We start from the raw sequence: 19,676 nt of genomic DNA, 5'->3' as shown, positions 1-19,676 counted from the left end.
CAACGTGGCAAAACCTGTTTCTACTAAAAATACAAAAATCAGCTGGGCATAATGGCGTGTGCCTGTAATCCCTTGAGAGGCTGAGGCAGGAGAGTCACTTGAAACCAGGAGGCAGAGGTTGCAATAAGCTGAGATTGCACCACTGCACTACAGCCTGGGCAAGAGTGAGACTCTGTCTCAAAAAAAGAGAAAAGACTGCAGAACAAAAATATGTTCAACCGACTTACCATTTTTTTGACGAAAGTACAAAAGCAATTCAATGGAGAAAGGATAACCTTTTTAACAAATGGTCCTGGGACAGTTGGATAACCATAGGATAAAAAAAAATCAGCATAAACCTTACACTTCAATAAGAAATTAACTCAAAATCGACTGTAGGCTTAAGTATAAACTATACAACTTTTAGAAAAACACACAGGAAAAAAATCTTTAAGATCTAGAGTTAGGTAAAAAGTTCTTAGACTTGACACCAAAAGCATAATTCATGAAAGGAAAAAAAAAGTCAAAAATTGTGGTGATACTGTGGTGCTGACGTAAAGATTGACAGATCAATGAAACAATAAATAGTCCAGAAATAATCCCACACTATCAATGTTTGATGTTTTGAAAAAGTCACCAAAGGAACCCAATAAGGAAAAGAGACTGTTTTCAACAAATGGTGCTAGGATAACTTGATATCCACATAGAAAAAGAATAAACCTCAACCACCTCATACCATAACAGAAATTAATTCATGATGGATCATAGAACAGTATGTAAAAGTCAAAACCACAAAGCTTTCAGCAGAAAATACAGGAGACTATATCCATGACTTAGGAATTAACAAAGCTTTTTCAGATAGAAAAAAATAAAAGGAAAAAAAATGGTAAGTTAGACTTCATCAAAATTAAACACTCTCATCAAAAGATTCTGTTAAGGCAATGAAAAGTCAAACCACAGATTGGAAGAAAATATTCAAAGAACATATCTGGCAAAGGAAATATAAAGAAGTCCTATAATTCAATATAAAAAGACAGCCCAGGCCGGGCATGGTGGCTCACGCCTGTAATCCAAGCACTTTGGAGGCCAAGGCGAGCGGATCACGTGAGGTCGAGAGTTCAAGACCAGCCTGACCAACATGGTGAAACCCCATCTTAAAAAATAAAAAAATAGCCGGGCGCGGTGGCTCAAGCCTGTAATCCCAGCACTTTGGGAGGCCGAGGCGGGTGGATCACAAGGTCGAGAGATCGAGACCAACCTGGTCAACATGGTGAAACCCCGTCTCTACTAAAAATACAAAAAATTAGCTGGGCATGGTGGCGCGTGCCTGTAATCCCAGCTACTCAGGAGGCTGAGGCAGGAGAATTGCCTGAACCCAGGAGGCGGAGGTTGCGGTGAGCCGATAACGCGCCATTGCACTCCAGCCTGGGTAACAAGAGCGAAACTCCGTCTCAAAAAAAAAAAAAGAAAAAAAAAAAAAAAAAAAAGATATATGCCACAAAAAATAAAAAAATAAAAAGCCCAAATAAGAATAGACAAAAGGGCCAGGCACAGTGGCTTACACCTGTAATCCCAGAACTTTGGGAGGCCGAGGTGGATGGATCACCTGAGGTCAGGAGTTCAAGACCAGCCTGGCCAACATGGTGAAATCCTATCTCTACTAAAAATTCAAAAATCAGCTGGGCATGGTGGTAGGTGCCTGTAATCCCAACTGCTCGGGAGGCTAAGGCAGGAGAAATCACTTGAACCAGGAAGGTGGAGGTTGGAGGTTGCACTGAGCCAGGATCACGCCGTTGTACCCCAGCCTGGGCGACAAGAGTGAAACTCCATCTGAAAACAAAATAAAAGATTTGAACAAATAATTCAAAAAGGAGATATATGAATGGCCAATAATCATATGCAAAAAGTCTCAACATCCTGTGTTATGAAGGAAATGCAAATTAAAACCAAAATCATATACCATTACATACCCACCAGAATGATAAAATTTTAAAAACCAGCAACAGGCTGGGCATGGTGGTTTACTCCTGTAATCCCTGCACTTTGGGAGACTGAGGCAGCAGGATCACTTGAGCCTAGGAATTCAAGGTTGCAGTGAACTCTGATCATACCACTGCACTCTGGCCTGGGTGACAGAGTGAGACCCTGCTTTAAAAAACAAAAACCAAAAAAAACAAAAAACACCACAAATGTGGAGCAACTGTGTATCTTTCTTGATAGGAGTGTAAAATAGTATGGTCTCTCTGGGAAAAGAACCCAGAAATTCCACTCCCAAATATTGACTCAAGAAAAATTAAAACATGTCCACAAAGACACTTAATATAAGAATATTCACAGTAGCATTACCCATAACAGCCCCAAACTGAAAGTAATTCAGGTTTCATTAATTAATGAAACCTGAATTAATTTTTTAAGGAGAATTAATTTTTTTAAACTGTGATATATTAACACTTAATACAGTGAAATACTACTCAGCAGTTAAAAAGTAAACCACATGCAATGAGATGGATGAATCTCAAAATATACTGACTGAAAGAAGAATACATACTGCATGATCCTATTTATATGCAACTCTAGAACAGACAAAACTAATTTGTAGTAGGAAATCATGATAATAGGAATTTGAGGAGATAAGAGAAAAAAAGTCAGTGGTTGCCTCTTGGGGTTGAGGGTGGAACTTGGCTGAAGAGTCATGAGAGAACTTCTGGGGTATTCCGTTTCTTGATGGGGGCTGTATTGCACATATGCATGCACTTGTCAATTCTACAAATATACACTACTGTACATTCATACCACGGAATAGTACTCAGCATCATAAAGAAATAAACTATTGATGCACACAACAAGTAGGATGAGCCTCCATGGAATTACAGTGAATGGAAAAAAGCCAGTCTTAATAAGTGGCACACTGTATAATCCCATTTATATAACTTTTTTTTTTTTTTAAGACTGAGTCTCACTCTTTCACCCAGGCTGAAGTACAGTGGTGCAATCTTGGCTCACTGCAACCTCTGCTCCCAGGTCCAAGCGATTGTTCTGCCTTAGCCTCCTGAATACCTGGGACTACAGGTGCATGCCACCATGCCCAGCTAATTTTTGTATCATTAGTAGAGATGGGGTTTCACCATATTGGCCAGGCTGGTCTCAAACTCCTGACCTTGTGATCTGCTCACCTCGGCCTCCCGAAGTGCTGGGGTTGCAGGCATGAGCCATCATGCCCAGCCTATATAACATTTTTGAAATGATAAAATTTTAGAACTGGAGGACAAATTAATGGTTGCCGGTGGTTACGGACAGGAGAGAGGAGGCAGGCTGGAAACGTGTGTAGTTACAAAAGGGGAACACAAGGGATCCATATGGTGTTGGAACTGTTCACCATCTTTACTAGTAGTAGATACGCAAAGTTACGTTGGTAATAAAATTGTGTAGAACTTAATACACATGCACAAGTGAGTACAAGTAAAACTCGAGAAATTAAATTAGATGTTGGACTGTATCAATGTCACCATGCTAGAGTGGTATTATATGGTAGTTTTGCAAACGGTTACCATTGGGGCAAACCAAGAAAAGAATACAAAGGGTCTCTATTATTTCTTATAACTGCATGTAAGTCTACAATTTTCTCAATGAAAATGTTTTAAAGATAGCTTCTTAAAGCTGTTATGTTCTCTAGACATACCACATAGCAAGGAAGCTATCAGTGGATACAGGGGTTGTGCCAAAAGGACTGAGGAACCATTTTAGGGGCCAAAGACAGCTTAGTTTGAGCCTCAATAAGTAGGGATTTCAAAGACTTGAAACCCACAAAATATGTTTAAGTCCATGACTTCATAATAATAGTTTAAAAACATACATGTGGCTGGGCGCAGTGGCTCATGCCTGTAATCCCAGCACTTTGGGAGGCCGAGGCTAGTGGATCACAAGGTCCAGAGATAGAGACCATCCTGGCCAACGTGGTGAAACCCTGTCTCTACTAAAAATACAAAAATTAGCTGGGCATGGTGGTGTGTGCCTATAGTCCCAGCTACTCAGAAGGCTGAGGCAGGAGAATCACTTGAACCTGGGAGGCAGAGATCATACCACTGCACTCCAGCCTGGAGACAGAGCGAGACTGTCTCAAAAAACATACATGCGTGCACGCACACATACGCACGACCTGAATTGGTCACTACCATGGTCTGAATATGTCCCCCCAAAATTTTTGTGTTGGAAACCTAATCCCCAGTGCAACAGTTTTGGGAGGTGTTTAGGTCATAAGGACTCTTCCCTCATGAATGGAAGGGTTTGTGGGGTGCACTCTCTATCCTTCTGCAGTGTGCAGACACAGATTTTCATCCCTTTTGCTCTTCTACTTTCCACCATCTGAGGACACAGCAAGGACATCCTCACCACGTGCCAGCACCTTGATCTTGGACTTCCCAGGCTCCAGATCTGTAAGAAATAAATAATCTGTTCTTTACAGGTTAGTCAGATTCAAGAATTTTGACTTAGTTGCACTAAACAGACTAAGACATAAATTGGTACTGGAGAAGTGGGGTGTTGCTATAACAAATATCTAAAAATGTAGAAGCAACTTGGAACTGGATAATGGGTAGAGACTAGAACAGTTTTGGAAGCGAATGCTGGAAAAAGCCTTCATTGACATGAATGCTACATTAAGGATGGTTCTGGCCAGGCAAGGCCTGGGAAAAGAAGGGATATAGAGGAAGCCTCATTCTTAGAGATTACTTGAGTGGTTGCAGTAGTGAAGACTACTCTGATGAGGTCTCAGACAGCAATGAGGAACAAGGTATTGGAAACTGGAAGGAACATCATCTTTCTTAGAAGGTGGCAAAGAACTTGGCTGAATCAATGTCTATGTCCTAGGACTCTATAGAAGGCAGAAAAGAGAGAAATCTAGAAAAGCTAGGTTATTTGCCAGAGGAAATCTCTTAAGTAGCAAAGCATTCAGGATGCTGTATGGCTGCTTCTAACTGCTTATGGTAAAGTGGGAGAAGAGAGAAGGATTTAGGACAATTTATAATTAAAAGGGAAGCAGAACACAAAGATCTGAAAAATTCTTAGTCTGGTTATGCAAAGAATTTTAAAAAATGAAGAGAAAACCAAGGGTGTGGCCAGGTGACTATTTGATTTTCAAGGCTGCTTCTGCCATCACAGGCCTTGAATGCTAGGGCTATGAGGGCAAACCAGCTTAAAGAGACAAGCCCGGGGTACTATTGGGACCTTGGAGCTCATTGCTCAGGGACACTTCAGACCTCTGTTCCCAGGTCACCCCACTTGTGGCTCAAGCAGGCCAGGTGTGGTTGGGCTACAGATCCCAGGTCTTGAACTCCTGGCCTCAAATGATCCAAAACTACAAAAATTAGCCAGGTGTGGTGGTGCAGGCCTGTAGTGCCAGCTACTTGGGAAGCCAAGGCAGAGAATTGCTTGAACTCAGGAGGCTGAAGTTATAGTGAGCCGAAATCACACCACTGTACTCCAACCTGGGCAACAGAAAGACTCTGTCTTAAGTTGGGGGCGGCGGGGGGAAGGCCAGGCACAGTGGCTTATGCCTGTAATCCCAGCACTTTGGGAGGCCGAGGCAGGTGGATCACTTGAGGTCAGGAGTTTGAGACCAGCCTGGCCAACATGATGAAACCCCTTCTCTACTAAAAATACAAAAATTAGGCATTTTGGCGAGTGCCTGTAATCCCAGCTACTCAGGAGGCTGAAGCAAGAGCATCACTTGAACCTGGGAGGCAGGTTGCACTGAGCCAAGATCATGCCACTGTACTCCAACCAGGGAAATAGAGCAAGACCTTGTCAAAGACAAACAAACAAAAACCAAAACAAAACAAAAAAGAAAACAGAAATAAAAGGAAAGCATCAAGCTGGCTCTTCCTGTATGTACTATGCCACGGGATAACCAAATAGTGGATGCATAGAATTATAAAACATCCTTATAAAATTATTTCAGCTAATCATAGCCAAATGAGTTTTGATTGGGCTTTGGTTTTTGTTTTGTTTTATTCTGTTTTTAGTGTTCTTTGGTGAATTAAGACTATTAACATTTCATTACCGCCAATGCATTGATGGATAGAGGCATTGAGCACCACTGGCTGCTAACATCAAAAAAGAGAACCAGAAATATGGTTCCTAATAAAAAGGTACAGTGCCACTTGTAGTGTTGCTAAAGGGGTTGGACCTGAGTTTGAGCAAGCCTCCGGACCCAGCTTAGCAGCTGGACATGCAGGACATGCAGATGACAGGAACAGGTGAACTCTCCTGTGAGTAATCGTGCAGTCAGCAAAATTCAGACCCTGAGAAACTCTGGTCACATGAGTCAGGGTTTTCAACAAATGCATTGTAAAGAAAAGAAGGATAGAGAGGAACCTCCAGATGAAATGAGAATCAAAAGACCTATCAAGCCAAAAACTTAAGGACAAAACTAAAAATTATGGCCTCTAAAGATGCGTACTGAGGTGATGAAACCATGAAGAAATGCTTGGATATAAGTTCAAGATTGAACTTACTTTTTGAGGAAGGGTTGGAATGGGGGACATAGAGAGGCTTTTAGGGTGGCTGGGAAGATTTTTGTTTGATTCAGGAGGTGGTGAACAGGATACTTGCCTTGTAAAATGATTCTCTAAACTACGTATTTGCTTTGTGTGCTCTGTGTTTTGTTTCACATGTTTAAAATGTTAGGTAGAACTGTTCTCGGGGTGCTGTGGGAGCCCAGGGGAGGCACTTAATTTCTGAGGGGAGAGGATAAGGAAAGGGCCTCTGAAAGGTATTATTGAGAGGGCAAGGGTAGGTTGGGAGGAATGCCAGAGATGAGGCTAGAGGAGACAAGCTCACAGCTGATCTGCAGTACAAGATTTGACCCAGGACTCCATGGGGAACCACTCAGGAATTTTAAGCCAACAAGTGACAAGGTCAGAGTTGTATTTTAGAAAGATCCTTATGGCAGCTGTATGTCAGATGAATTGGATGGAAGTGCGCCTGGTTCTGGGAGACCAGTTAAGAATCTATCGTGGTAATCCAAATCAAAGATGTTAAGGCCAGAAGTCATGCAGGGACAGGGAGGATAGTGAAGAAAGTACTAATAGGAGAGATTGCTTAAGGAGACAGAAACCCTAGAGAGGGGGGAAAGGAGGAAGAAAAGAAATCAAGGTTTCTTTAGTTCTGACTTGGGCAGCTAGGTGGAAAACGATGGTGCTGTTAACCCAGGAATACAGTACAAGGGGTGGAGCAGGGATGGGGAAAGATGATAATAATCTATATTTTTTTATTTTTTGATAATGGAGTTTCACTCTATCGTCCAGGCTGGAATGTAGTGGCACAATCTCGCCTTACTGAAACCTCCACCACCTGGGTTCAAGTGATTCTCTTGCCTCAGTCTGCCGAGTAGCTGGGATTACAGGCGCACACCACCATGCCTGGCTAATTTTTGTATTTTTAGTAGAGATGGGGTTTCACGATGTTGGCCAGGCTGGTCTTGAACTCATGACCCCATGTGATCCACCAGCCTTAGCCTCCCAAAGTGTTGGCACTATAGGCATGAGCCACTGCGCCTGGCCTCTAGTGACAGTTTTTAGAGGTATGCACCCATATAACTAACACACCAGTCAAGATACAAATATTTTCTTCACCCTAAAGTTCCCTTGTAACCACTTCAAGTTAATTTCCACCTTGTTGGCAAGCACTGTTGTGTTGTGTTTATTTTTTGAGACAGGTTTTGCTGTTGCCCAGGCTGGAGTGCAGTGGCGCAATCAGCTTATTGTAACCTCAAATTCCTAGACTCAAGGGATTCTCCCACTTAGCCCCCCGAGTAGCTGGGACTACAGGTGGACACCACCAAGCCTGGCAAATTGTTTTAACTTTTTTCTGGAGATGGGGTCTTGCTACGTTGCTCAAGCTGATCTCGAACTCCTGAACACATGCTTCCCAAAGTGGTGGTATTACAGGCTTGAGCCGCTGTGGCTGGCCTAAGCACTGTTTTGATTTTTATCACCATAGACTAGTTTTGTCTTTTTTGTTTGTTTTGCATTGTTTTTTGAGATAGAGTCTTGCTCTGTTGCCCAAGCTTGAGTGCAGTGGCATAATCATATTTCACGACAGCCTTGATTTCCTGGGCTTAAGTGATCCTCCCACCTCAACCTCCCTAGTAGCTGGGACTACAGTCGTGTGTTACCATGCTCAGCTAATGTTTTTTGTTTATTTTTGTTGAGAGACAGGGTCTCAGTATGTTGCCTAGGCTGATCTCAAACTCACGCTCAAGCAGTTCAACCTACCTACCTGAACCTCCCAAAGTGCTGGGATTAACAGGTGTCAGCCACTGCGCCCAGCCACAGCATATTTTTGAGGTTCATACATCTTGCCTGTATCAATGGTTTATCCCTTTTTATTGCTGAATAGTACTCTGTTGTACAAATAAGCCAGAACTTGTTTATCCACCCTTCTGTTGATGGACGTTGAGGTTGTTTCCAGTTTGTTCGTTTGTGTTGCTATTATGAATACAGCTGCTATAAACATTCTTGTGTAAGCCTTTTTGTAAACACCTATTTTAATTTATCTTGTATAAATAGAAGTGAAATTCCAGGGTCATAGGATAGGTGTGCATTTAACTGTAGAGGAAACTGAAACACTTTTCTAAAGTGATTCTAAGGCCGGGCACGGTGGCTTATGCCTATAATCTCAGCACTTTGGGTGGCCAAGGCGGGCAGATCACTTGAGGTCAGGAGTTCAAGATCAGCCTGACCAATATGGTGAAACCCTATCTCTACTAAAAATACAAAAATTAGCTGGGCATGGTAGCATGTGCCTGTAGCCCCAGCTACTCAGGAGGCTCAGGCACGAGAATTGCTTGAACCTTGGAGGCCGAGGCTGCAGTGAGCAGAGATCATGGCCACCGAATCAAAAAAAAAAAGACATCTCTAGGAGTTACTCCATGATTTTTTTCAACCTACTAGTGAAGGTCTTTTGTCAGCTTTGTTTTGTTTTTTCTTTCACTATTTCTTCTCCCCTCTTATTAAACTGTCAGCAACTTGAGCACAGAGACCATGTCTTAATCTCAATTTATTAATGTTTTCTCTTAGGACCTGTTACATAATAAGTCTTAGTAGATGTCTGTCAAATGAGTGAATGAACAAAATTAAACACAGAAATTAAGTGGAAAATTAGAATAAATTTTCATAGCAAGTGATCCCTACTATGTGTGATGAAGTCCATGAAGTCTTGCCCTCTACATGTGCAGCCTAGCCTTCAGCCTAGGAACTGCCCCCTACCCCACCCACTCTGTGCTGTTCACTGTATTTTGGCACCTTGCCTCACAAATGCCAGCCTCTTCAGCAGCACAGAACTCAAATCTGCCTGTTCAGTGGGACTGTCACTCTGCTTGGGCTCCATCTCCTTACACCATAGTAAGACAGTGCCTTGGAATGAATGCCAGGGTGTTCTTGATACCCACTTTCTAGGTTTCCTTGCTTTACAAAAATCAGTCTTTTTTTTTTTTTTTTGAGATGGGAGTTTCGCTCTTCTTGCCCAGGCTGGAGTGCAATGGTCAATGGTGCAATCTTAGCTCACTGCAACCTCTGCCTCCCGGGTTCAAGCAATTTTCCTGCCTCAGCCTCCTGAGTAGCTGAGATTACAGGTGCGTGCCACCATGCCTGGCTAATTTTTTTGTATTTTTAGTAGAGATGGGGTTTCACTGTGTTGGTCAGGCTGTTCTCAAACTCCTGACCTTAAGTGATCCACCCACCCGGGCTTCCCAAAGTTCTGGGATTACAAGCATGAGCCACCATGCCCAGCCCAAAATCACAGTCTTGAGCAGCTTGCTACTCAGTGCCTGAAAACACATATTCACTTGCCTCATATATTTTGTCCAGCTTTATAGTTGTTTATGGCAAGAAGGGAATATCTAGTTTCATTTATTCCGTCATGGCCTGAAGTGGAAGGTCTGGGTTCTGTTTGGGCATGATGTTGAGTTTTTGGTATCTATGGAATATCCAGGTAGAAATGCCCAACAAAGAATTGGGTATGTATGGAGCTTGAAAGATGATTGGGGCTAGACATTCAGGTTTTGTAGTCATGCGTTTCCAGAGATAGTTGTAGCCAAAGGAATGGCTGTGATTGCTCAGATACAAAATGGATAGAGAATGAATAGAAGAATCATTTCTGTTAAAAAGCCTGAGAAGCCGGGCTCGATGGCTCACCCCTGTAATCCCAACACCTTGGGAGGCTGAGGTGGGTGAATCACAAGGTCAGAAGTTCGAGACCAGTCTGACCAACATGGTGAAACCCTATCTCTACTAAAAATACAAAAAAATTAGCCAGGTGTGGTGGCACGCATCTGTAATCTCAGCTACTCAGAAGGCTGAGGCAGGAGAGTTGCTTGAACCCGGGAGGCAGAGGTTGCAGTGAGCTAAGATTGCACCACTGTACTCCAGCTTGCGCAACAGAGTGAGACTCCATCTCAGGGAAAAACAAGCCTGAGAAAGTATAGCTAAAGAAATAAATGAAGAACAGGAAGCATCAGTGTCATAGAAGCTGCCATAAATAAACTGGCATCCATCTGGGGAAGTGGCAGATGTCAGGAGCCCAGTCTTTTCTCTGTTATACTTAACAGTCCAGAGCCCAGCTTTTCTCTGCTGTTGCTGAGGACTTAGTAGAGTCTTACTGGCGATCACTAGAGAAGAACCTACATACCTGGACTCCAGTACAAATCTGTAGAATTAAAGCCACACCAGTCTTGACGAAGCTCAGCGTTTCTTTCACATCGAATCACACATTTGTGCTCCTAGCCTTCTTGGGGCTTAGATAACTAACGAGTATGATTAGCATTTTCATAAAATTGCAAGGATACCCAAGGCCCTGGAGAGGTTAACAATTTGATGAAGGTCAGTTGTTTCTAGTCCTACTTTATTGATTGATTGAGATGGAATTACATTGAATATGATTGGGATGGAGTCACACTCTGTCGCCCAGACTGGAGTATAGTAAGGCAATCTTGGCTTACTGCAACATCCGCCTTCCGGGTTCAGGTGATTCTCCTGCCTCAGCCTCCCAAGTAGCTGGGTTAGTTGGTTTGGTTTGGTTTTGAGAGAGTCCCGCTCTGTGACCCAGGCTGGAGTGCAGTGGTGCGATCTCGACTCCCTGCAACCTCCACTTCCCAGGTGGGTTCAAGTAGTTCTCCTGTCTCGGCCTCCTGAGTTGCTGGAACTATAGGCGCACACCACCATGCTCAGTTATTATTTTTATTTTTAGTAAAGATAGGGTTTCACCATATTGGTTAAGTTGTCTCCAACTCCTGACCTCAAGTCACCCCACTCAGCCTCCCAAAGTGCTGGGATTATAGGCATGAGCCACTGCGCCAAGCCTAATTTTTGTGTTTTTTAGTAGAAATGAGGTTTCACCATGTTGACCAGGCTGGTCTTGAACCCCTGACCTCAGGTGATCCACCCCACCCACCTTGGCCTCCCAAATTGCTGGGATTACAGGTGTGAGTCACTGTGTCCGGCCTTGGTCCTACTTTCTAGTTGTCTAGAGACTATAGGGTTTCAGACTTGGAAGTTGCTCTAAGTCATCTACGTGGCTCCCTTGCTTTTTAGGTGGGAAAAATGACACTCATAAATGAGAGGGCTTGAACTAGTTATAAAAAACAAACAAACAAAGCTGGCTTACATTATCAGGGATATCTGATGGCATTCAAAGGGCAAAGATAAAGCTGAGCTTTGAGAGTAGACTAGAGCCATAACCTGCAGTGCTATAGAGAAACTGGATGCCCCTTGCTTCTGCCCTTTTCTCTGCTTTTTTCATTCTTCTCTTATTGTAGATCAGCTTCTCCTGTCTTGCCTCTTGTGCCTCAGCCTGGGGAAAATGATAACCAGAGGCTATTCCTGAGTTTATAGCTTAGGAAAAAGGCCACTCATTCCCCACCATTCAGGAATGAGGCCAACCTGATTCTAGAATTGCAACTCCTGTTCTCCTGGAAAAGGTCCTGATGGCCCCATTAGAACCATCCAGAGTCCAATCAGTTGCAGTCAAGGGGTCGGGGATCCTTTGTTCTACACATTCATCTGCAGGGAACCCTACCTCTGTAATCATGTGATATACATCACTGGTAGAGGAGAAGAGTTCCAGAAAAAGCAAGTTGGTGGACGGCTGGGCAGCCAGCCATAGGTGTTCAGAATAACCAATAACTGCTCAGAATAACCAATGGCAGAGCCAGGACCAAAACCCACAGCATCTGACTCGGTAGTTGTCCTTTCCTGGGGCTGCCCCACTTGGGGAAACAGTAATTACTTGATCTGGGAACGAGCAGAAACAGACAGACGGACAGTCACTGCCTCAGTTCTCATTCCTATTAGTGTGAGGAGATAGGAGTCTCTTCCTTGAGAGTATAGGGGATCCAGAGCTCTAGGACTCTAACAGCCAAAGATGGGTTCCCTCTTAGGAATACAGACTTGTCTAGTTGCAAGTCACAGAAACCCAAATCAAACCAGCTTGAGCAAAAGGGGGATTTAGTAGAAGGCCATTGGGATATCCTACAAAATCGAAAGAAGCACTGTAGATTCCAAGGCATCTTTAAGAATCTGAAATCAGTACTACGAGGACACACACACATGTGTTCACCGTTTTTTCTTCCTCTTTTTAAAGTGTCATCTTTCTGTTTGGCTCTTGTATCAGAAGGTTTTCTCTACAAGGTGGGGAACCTGGAAGTTCTGGAGTCATATCCTTATAGCATCTGACCATAGAGAAAAGAGAGTCTTCCCTGCTAATTCCTGGTGGAAAACTCTAGGATAGGATTCAGTTTGAAAGGATAGAGTCCTCCGACTGGCTGGGCCTCGTTTACTTGCTCACCCTTGGGCTCAGAAAATGGCAGTGGGGTATTTTAAGAAAGGGACTGGTAAGTAGGAGAGATAGAAACCTTTTTTGTTTTGTGTCTGTCTCCTAGGTGACCATGGAGGCTGGCGGCCTCCCCTTGGAGCTATGGCGCATGATCTTAGCCTATCTGCACCTTCCTGACCTGGGCCGCTGCAGCCTGGTATGCAGGGCATGGTATGAACTGATCCTCAGTCTTGACAGTACCCGCTGGCGGCAGCTGTGTCTGGGTTGCACCAAGTGCCGCCATCCCAACTGGCCCAACCAGCCAGATGTGGAGCCTGAGTCTTGGAGAGAAGCCTTCAAGCAGCATTATCTTGCCTCCAAGACATGGACCAAGAATGCCTTGGACTTGGAGTCTTCCGTCTGCTTTTCTCTTTTCCGCCGGAGGAGGGAACGACGTACCCTGAGTGTTGGGCCAGGCCATGAGTTTGACAGCCTGGGCAGTGCCTTGGCCATGGCCAGCCTGTATGACCGAATTGTGCTCTTCCCAGGTGTGTACGAAGAACAAGGTGAAATTGTCCTGAAGGTGCCCGTAGAGATTGTGGGGCATGGGAAGTTGGGTGAAGTGGCTCTGCTAGCCAGCATTGATCAGCACTGCTCAACCACACGCCTGTGCAACCTCGTCTTCATGCCAGCCTGGTTCTCACCCTTCATGTATAAGGTGGGTGTCCATATCAATAGATGGCATCTCTAGTCCTGACCCCAGAGGCTTGGCCTCTTTTCTGGGTTTGTAATCCCCTTTTTTGTTGGAATCGAAAGTTAAGAGTTAGTATTATGCTCATACTCCTCTGAGTGCTGAACCAGTTGAAAAATAGGCACATGATCAGCATAGTTCAGAATTCTGCTTTATTCCTGGTAAAGCTGTATTTAAAAATGTGGCTTGGGCTTGGAGCCATAATTCTTTTCCACCTCTTCCCTTTCCAACTGGGCTAACTGGAGCCACCAGTGGCATGCGACTTGGTGACAGGAAGCAGAGAGCATATGAACTGCTCATGGAGGCATGCTCAGAGCGAGAGTCACAGAGGAGAAAGGCTGTGCAGGACCATGTGAGTCCTACCTTGTGTGGGATCAAAGAAGGTCAGGCTTTTACCATGATTTGCTCATTCTCAAGGGTGATAGTGAGAAGGTCAGGAAATATTTGTCCAACACATTCCTTCCATGAATGCAGATCAGAAGATGGTTCATAGTAAAGCATGTATCTGGGTGTTGGTAGTTCTTGGCAGAACAGTCTATAGCTTATACGTTGCCTAGAAACTTGGATTATGTAGGTGGTCAATAAAAATAATATTGCTTTCCTGCCTGCTCATAAAAAAAAATGAAAGATTTGGCTGGGTACGGTGGCTCATGCCTGTAATCCCAGCACTTTGGGAGGCCAAGGTAGGCAGATCATGAGGTCAAAAGATGGTGACCATCCTGGCCAACATGGTGAAAACCCGTCTCTACTGAAAATACAAAAATTTGCTGGGTGTGGTAATGCATGCCTGTGATCCCAGCTACTCAGGAGGCTGAGGCAGGGGAATTGCTTGAACCTGGGAGACAGAGGTGGCAGTGAGCCAAGATCATGCCATTGTACTCTAGTTTGGTGACAGAGCAAGACTCCATCTCAAAAAAATAAAAGTTTGCTGGGCGCAGTGGCTCAAGCCTGTAATCCCAGCACTTTGGGAGGCTGAGGCGGGTGGATCACAAGGTCAAGAGATCGAGACCATCCTGGTCAACAAGATGAAACCCCGTCTCTACTAAAAATACAAAAAAATTAGCTGGGCATGGTGGCCTGTAATCCCAGCTACTCAGGAGGCTGAGACAGGAGAATTGCCTGAACCCAGGAGGTGGAGGTTGCGGTGAGCCGAGATCGTGCCGTTGCACTCCAGCCTGGGTAACAAGAGCGAAACTCTGTCTCAAAAATAAATAAATAAATAAATAAAAGTTTTTAAAAGTATATCGTCATTGTTATTACCAATAACAACTTACTTGTCTCTCATGTTTGTAATGATCATGATACCACTAGTCATTTCTGACAGTCATAGTGTGTGTATGGCACATGCTTTATAGCCATTATCTCATGGATTCCTCTCTACACACCTATGAGATAGGTAATGTCGTCTGATTTTTTCTTTCTTTCTTTCTTTCTTTTTTTTTTTTTTTTAAAGGTGGGGTTTCACCATGATGGCCAGGCTGGTCTTGAACTCCTGACCTCAGGTGATCCACCCACCTTGGCCTCCCAAAGTACTGGGATTACAGGCGTGAGCCGCCGCACCCGGCCATCATCTGATTTTATAGTTAAGGAAACAGGCTCAGCAAGATTAAGTGACATATTGAGGGTCTCAGACTTAGTAAGATCCAAAGCCTATTCATAATCTAGATGGCTTTCCATCTGTGACCTCACTGGACCCTCCACAGCAAACATTTGTAGTAGACAAAGTAGATGTGGTATGCCTGTTGTGCAAATGAGGGTTACTGAAGGTCAGAGATGGCAAGTAACTTTCTCAAGTGGTTCGATCTCAAATTCAGGCTTCCTCATCTAGATGCTTGTAAAATTATGTCATACTATGTTATCTGAAAGCTTGAAAGCCTGGGTTTTCGCCCTAGAGTATTTCAGAAAAATTGATGAATGTCTCTGGTGCTGGTCTGCAGACCCAGAAGGAGAATTTGTTTCTAGAAAGGAACAATGCTCCAGACCCTTCCCATTTTACAATAAATTTATTCTTTTTTTTTTTTTTTTTTTTTTTTTTTGAGATGGAGTTTCGCTCTTGTTACCCAGGCTGGAGTGCAATGGCGTGATCTCGGCTCACTGCAACCTCCGCCTCCTGGGTTCAGGCAATTCTCCTGCCTCAGCTTCCTGAGTAGCTGGGATTACAGGCACACGCCACCATGCCCGTAAATTTTTTGTATTTTTAGTAGAGGCGGGGTTTCACCATGTTGACCAGGATGGTCTTGATCTCTCGACCTCGTGATCCACCTGCCTCGGCCTCCCAAAGTTCTGGGATTACAGGCTTGAGCCACCGCGCCTGGCCAATAAATTTATTCTTAGAGTAATATTTTGACGTTAGCCTCTACTTCTCCCTCAGAAGTACAACCACAGATCCTTACAGGATGGGGCCTGGCCTTGGACTCGTTTGTGGCCTGCCCTCTGGCTTAGTGCTTAGCATAAGTTAGTGTTCAGTCCTGGTTGTTCTCAAACCAAAGGAGGCATGGGGGCCTGGGGTGATATTGCCTGAAAAATGCAAAGGCCAAGATGATTTCACAGCAGTTTTCAGTGACTTCCATGGAGAACCTTAGCAGTAGCCCTGCATCTCCAGAGAGAGCTGGCTTTTGTCTTTAGAGGGAAAATGGATTTAAATAGCAAGGAAAAATTAGGTTAGCCATAAGGAAGAAATTAGAGAAGTTAAGGGGGCTTAAATTCTGGGGCAATCTGTCAAAGATGGTCACTGCTAGAGGATTTTTAAAATTGTTCAAGGGTTAGGTATGTCTGGGTTATTAAATGGAATCATGAGATACTCCCTCATTTTTATGGTTCAGATACATCTGATGAAACATGTGAAATCCAGAAGCAGTTCTTTTTCAGGAATAGAGAGTGAGTGGGCTTCATAAGACTGTTTCTCAGTCGGGCCCAGAGAGCCTAGAGGCCCAAATGAATCAGGCGGGAGAGTTTAGCACTTCCCCATCCCCACCCTGGACTCAAGGATGCTCTGTTCCTTGTGTCCCTGACCCCAGATGATAATAAATGACCTCTTTTTTTTTTTTTTTTTTGAGACAAAGTCTTGCTCCATCACTCAGGATGGAGTGCAGTGGTTCTTTCTTGGCTCCCACTGCAACCTTCGCCTCCTGGGTTCAAGCAATTCTCCTACCTCAGCCTCCCAAGTAGCTGGGACCACAGGTGCACACTGCCATGCTCAGCTAATTTTTTATGTTTTAGTAGAGACAGGGTTTCACCGTGTTGCCCAGGCTGGTCTTAAACTCCTGAGCTCACATAATCCACCCACCTCTGCCTCCCAGAGTGCTGGGGTAACAGGCATGAGCCACTGTGCCTGGCCAGTAATAATTGACTTTTATTGAGTGCCAAGTTTGTTCCTGGTATGGTGCTTTGTGAACTAGTGAGCCCCATGCTGCAGACAAGGAAACTGAGACTTAAAGAGGTGAAGTCATTTGTCCAAGATAACACATGCAGTCAACCCCTAGAACCCATGCTTTTTTTTGCTTTTTATTTTCTCCAACACTGAGTCACACTCTGTTGTCCAGGCTGGAGTGCAATGGTGCAATCTCAGCTCACTGCAACCTCTGCTTCCTAGGCTCGAGCTATTCTCATGCCTCAACCTCTTGAGTAGCTGGGACTACAGGCGCATGCCACCATCCCTGGCTAATTTTTGTATTTTTAGTGAAGATGAGGTTTCATCATGTTGACCAGGCTGGTCTCAAACTCCTGACCTCAAGTGATCTGCCCATCTCAACCTTCCAAAGTGTTGGGATCACAAGAATGAGGCACCATGCCTGGCAGAGCCCATGCTTTTAACGACTGTTCAATACTTCCTGACTATGGCAGCATACCTTGCCCCCTCTCTTTAGAGACATAACTTTGCTGTGCACCACATGTATCAGTTGCTACACAGTCAGGACTCTTTCCCAGCACATATGGCCAGGCCTCTGTCACTGCCTGTCTCAGCCCAGGTGCATGGCTTGAGACTTGAAGTTTTAGGAAGAGTCTGCTGTCATCCACTTGTCTCCCTTCCTTTGAGATGAGAAGGATGGAGGTGTGGGCAGCTCTGGTTTTCCTCCCTCTCTGATGCAGAGCAGCTTCCCAGTTCCTTTTGATGACAGCTGACATCTGTGCCCTGGTGGGGAGGGGAAGATGATCAGCAGAACAAATAGCCTTTCCATGTTCTACCTTCCTTAAAGGGCAGCAAGAGTGCAAAACAAATCTCATCCCTCTTAATAGCCGTTTTCTTCTTTTCATTCCCCAGACAACAGCAGGTCATGTTCAGTTTGACAACTGCAACTTTGAGAATGGGCACATCCAGGTCCGTGGCCCAGGGACTTGCCAAGTGAAGTTTTGTACCTTCAAAAACACCCATGTCTTCCTACACAACGTGCCCCTGTGTGTTCTGGAAAACTGTGAATTTGTGGGCAGCGAAAACAACTCTGTGACTGTTGAGGGTCACCCATCTGCAGATAAGAACTGGGCCTACAAGTATTTGCTAGGGCTTATCAAGTCCACACCCACTTTTCTCCCCACAGAGGACTCTGACTTTTTAATGTCCCTGGACCTAGAGAGCCGCGACCAAGCCTGGAGCCCAAAGACCTGTGACATTGTTATAGAGGGCAGCCAGAGCCCTACCAGTGCAGCCTCTAGCTCCCCAAAGCCAGCTTCCAAGGTTGGCTCACAGGAGGCAGAGGTGGGTAGTGATGGCGAAAGGGGGGCCCAGACCCCAGACAGCAGCGATGGAGGCCTGAGTCCCAGCGGTGAGGATGAAGATGAGGACCAGCTGATGTACAGACTATCCTACCAAGTACAGGGCCCACGCCCTGTACTAGGGGGCTCCTTTCTGGGCCCACCTCTACCAGGAGCATCCATTCAGCTGCCCAGCTGCCTTGTGCTGAACTCACTGCAGCAGGAGTTGCAGAAGGACAAGGAGGCCATGGCACTGGCCAACTCTGTGCAGGGCTGCCTCATCCGCAAGTGCCTCTTCCGGGACGGGAAGGGAGGTGTCTTCGTCTGCTCCTACGGCAGAGCCAAGATGGAAGGAAACATCTTCCGGAACCTGACTTACGCAGTGCGGTGTATACATAATAGCAAGGTGCTGTCTTGACTTTACACTGGTGAGGGGGGTCCTGTGGCTATATGTAGGAAGGGTTTGATGGGGATATTTTGCATTTAAAAAATAATTATCTTTGAACTTATTCACACACACTTGACATCATGTCCATCATCTGATTTGGAAAGGGCAAAATTAGTTTTCCTCATTTCACAGAAAGAGAAGCCTAGAGAGAGAAGGTGGCTTACTCAGAGTCACATAGCAATTTAGGCAGAATTGAGGCTAGAAACTTGGGTCTTCTGCCTCTTTTGACTATGTCATGCTGCTGCTCACACTTCTCACCCATGTCGGAGTAGGAGAAACAAAGTCTTTGTCCTGGATAAGAGAAAATTCAGGGAAATATGATTACTACCTTCACGCCAAACCTGAGAGAGGTTGTTGGGAAGGCTTCCCAGAAGAAGAAACCTCTATGCTGGGTAGAATGAATAGAAGGTCTGGGAAAAACTGGACACGTGATGAGAAAGGGGTGGAGAGTGAAGGTGTCCCAGCAGCAGGAACATCCTGTGCCAGGGCCTGGGAGTGAGGTTGAACCATGCAGTGGGGGTAGGTTGAAGGATGAAGCTGGGGGTCAGCAAAAGCTACCTTGCCCAGGCCTGGAATCCCCCTTGAGACATTTGGACTTTATGCTAAGAATAGTCCTTCCAGCCACTGCTGTCTGTAATCAACACCTTGTATATGCTGGCACTTAGGGCATCACAGAACAATCTGCAAATCTGTAAATGGTTGATGACAGGAAGGCCTTCTGAAGGGAAAGATTGCCCTTGCAGAAGAAAGCATGGCATAGCACCTAGGATTGAGTCTCACCTCTCCACTAATTCACTGTGAACATTACCTTCACTTCTGTAAAATAGAAATAAGAATTCCTGCTTTTCTTTGCTCACTGGTTGTTGGAGGGTCCCATGCCATAATACTGGCAGAAGTCCTCAATAAACTAAAGCACACTGTACAAAGGTCATTTATGAATGTTGCAGACTTCTAGAATGGCTAATAGCAATTGCATTTTAATTAATTTAAATTTAACTGTGT

The 19,676-nt window shown here is 44.7% G+C and overlaps 1 protein-coding gene across 3 annotated transcripts in view; it reads left to right on the top strand.

Annotated features, from left to right (window-relative positions):
- Nucleotides 1–19,676, top strand: part of FBXO10 (F-box protein 10) — a 60,997-nt gene that overhangs the window by 16,200 nt on the left and 25,121 nt on the right. For all 3 annotated transcript variants that reach the window (XM_039474790.2, XM_039474789.2, XM_039474788.2), the window contains exons 2-3: nt 12,914–13,504; nt 17,799–18,632. In XM_039474790.2, the coding sequence (XP_039330724.1) occupies nt 12,920–13,504; nt 17,799–18,632 (1,419 nt within the window). In that variant the 5' untranslated portion in view covers nt 12,914–12,919. The remainder of the gene's footprint in view (nt 1–12,913; nt 13,505–17,798; nt 18,633–19,676) is intronic.

The sequence above is a fragment of the Saimiri boliviensis genome, chromosome 2, assembly GCF_048565385.1.
Source record: "Saimiri boliviensis isolate mSaiBol1 chromosome 2, mSaiBol1.pri, whole genome shotgun sequence".
NCBI classification, from domain to species: Eukaryota; Metazoa; Chordata; class Mammalia; order Primates; family Cebidae; genus Saimiri; species Saimiri boliviensis.
This window is presented reverse-complemented; position numbering and strand designations above follow the sequence as displayed.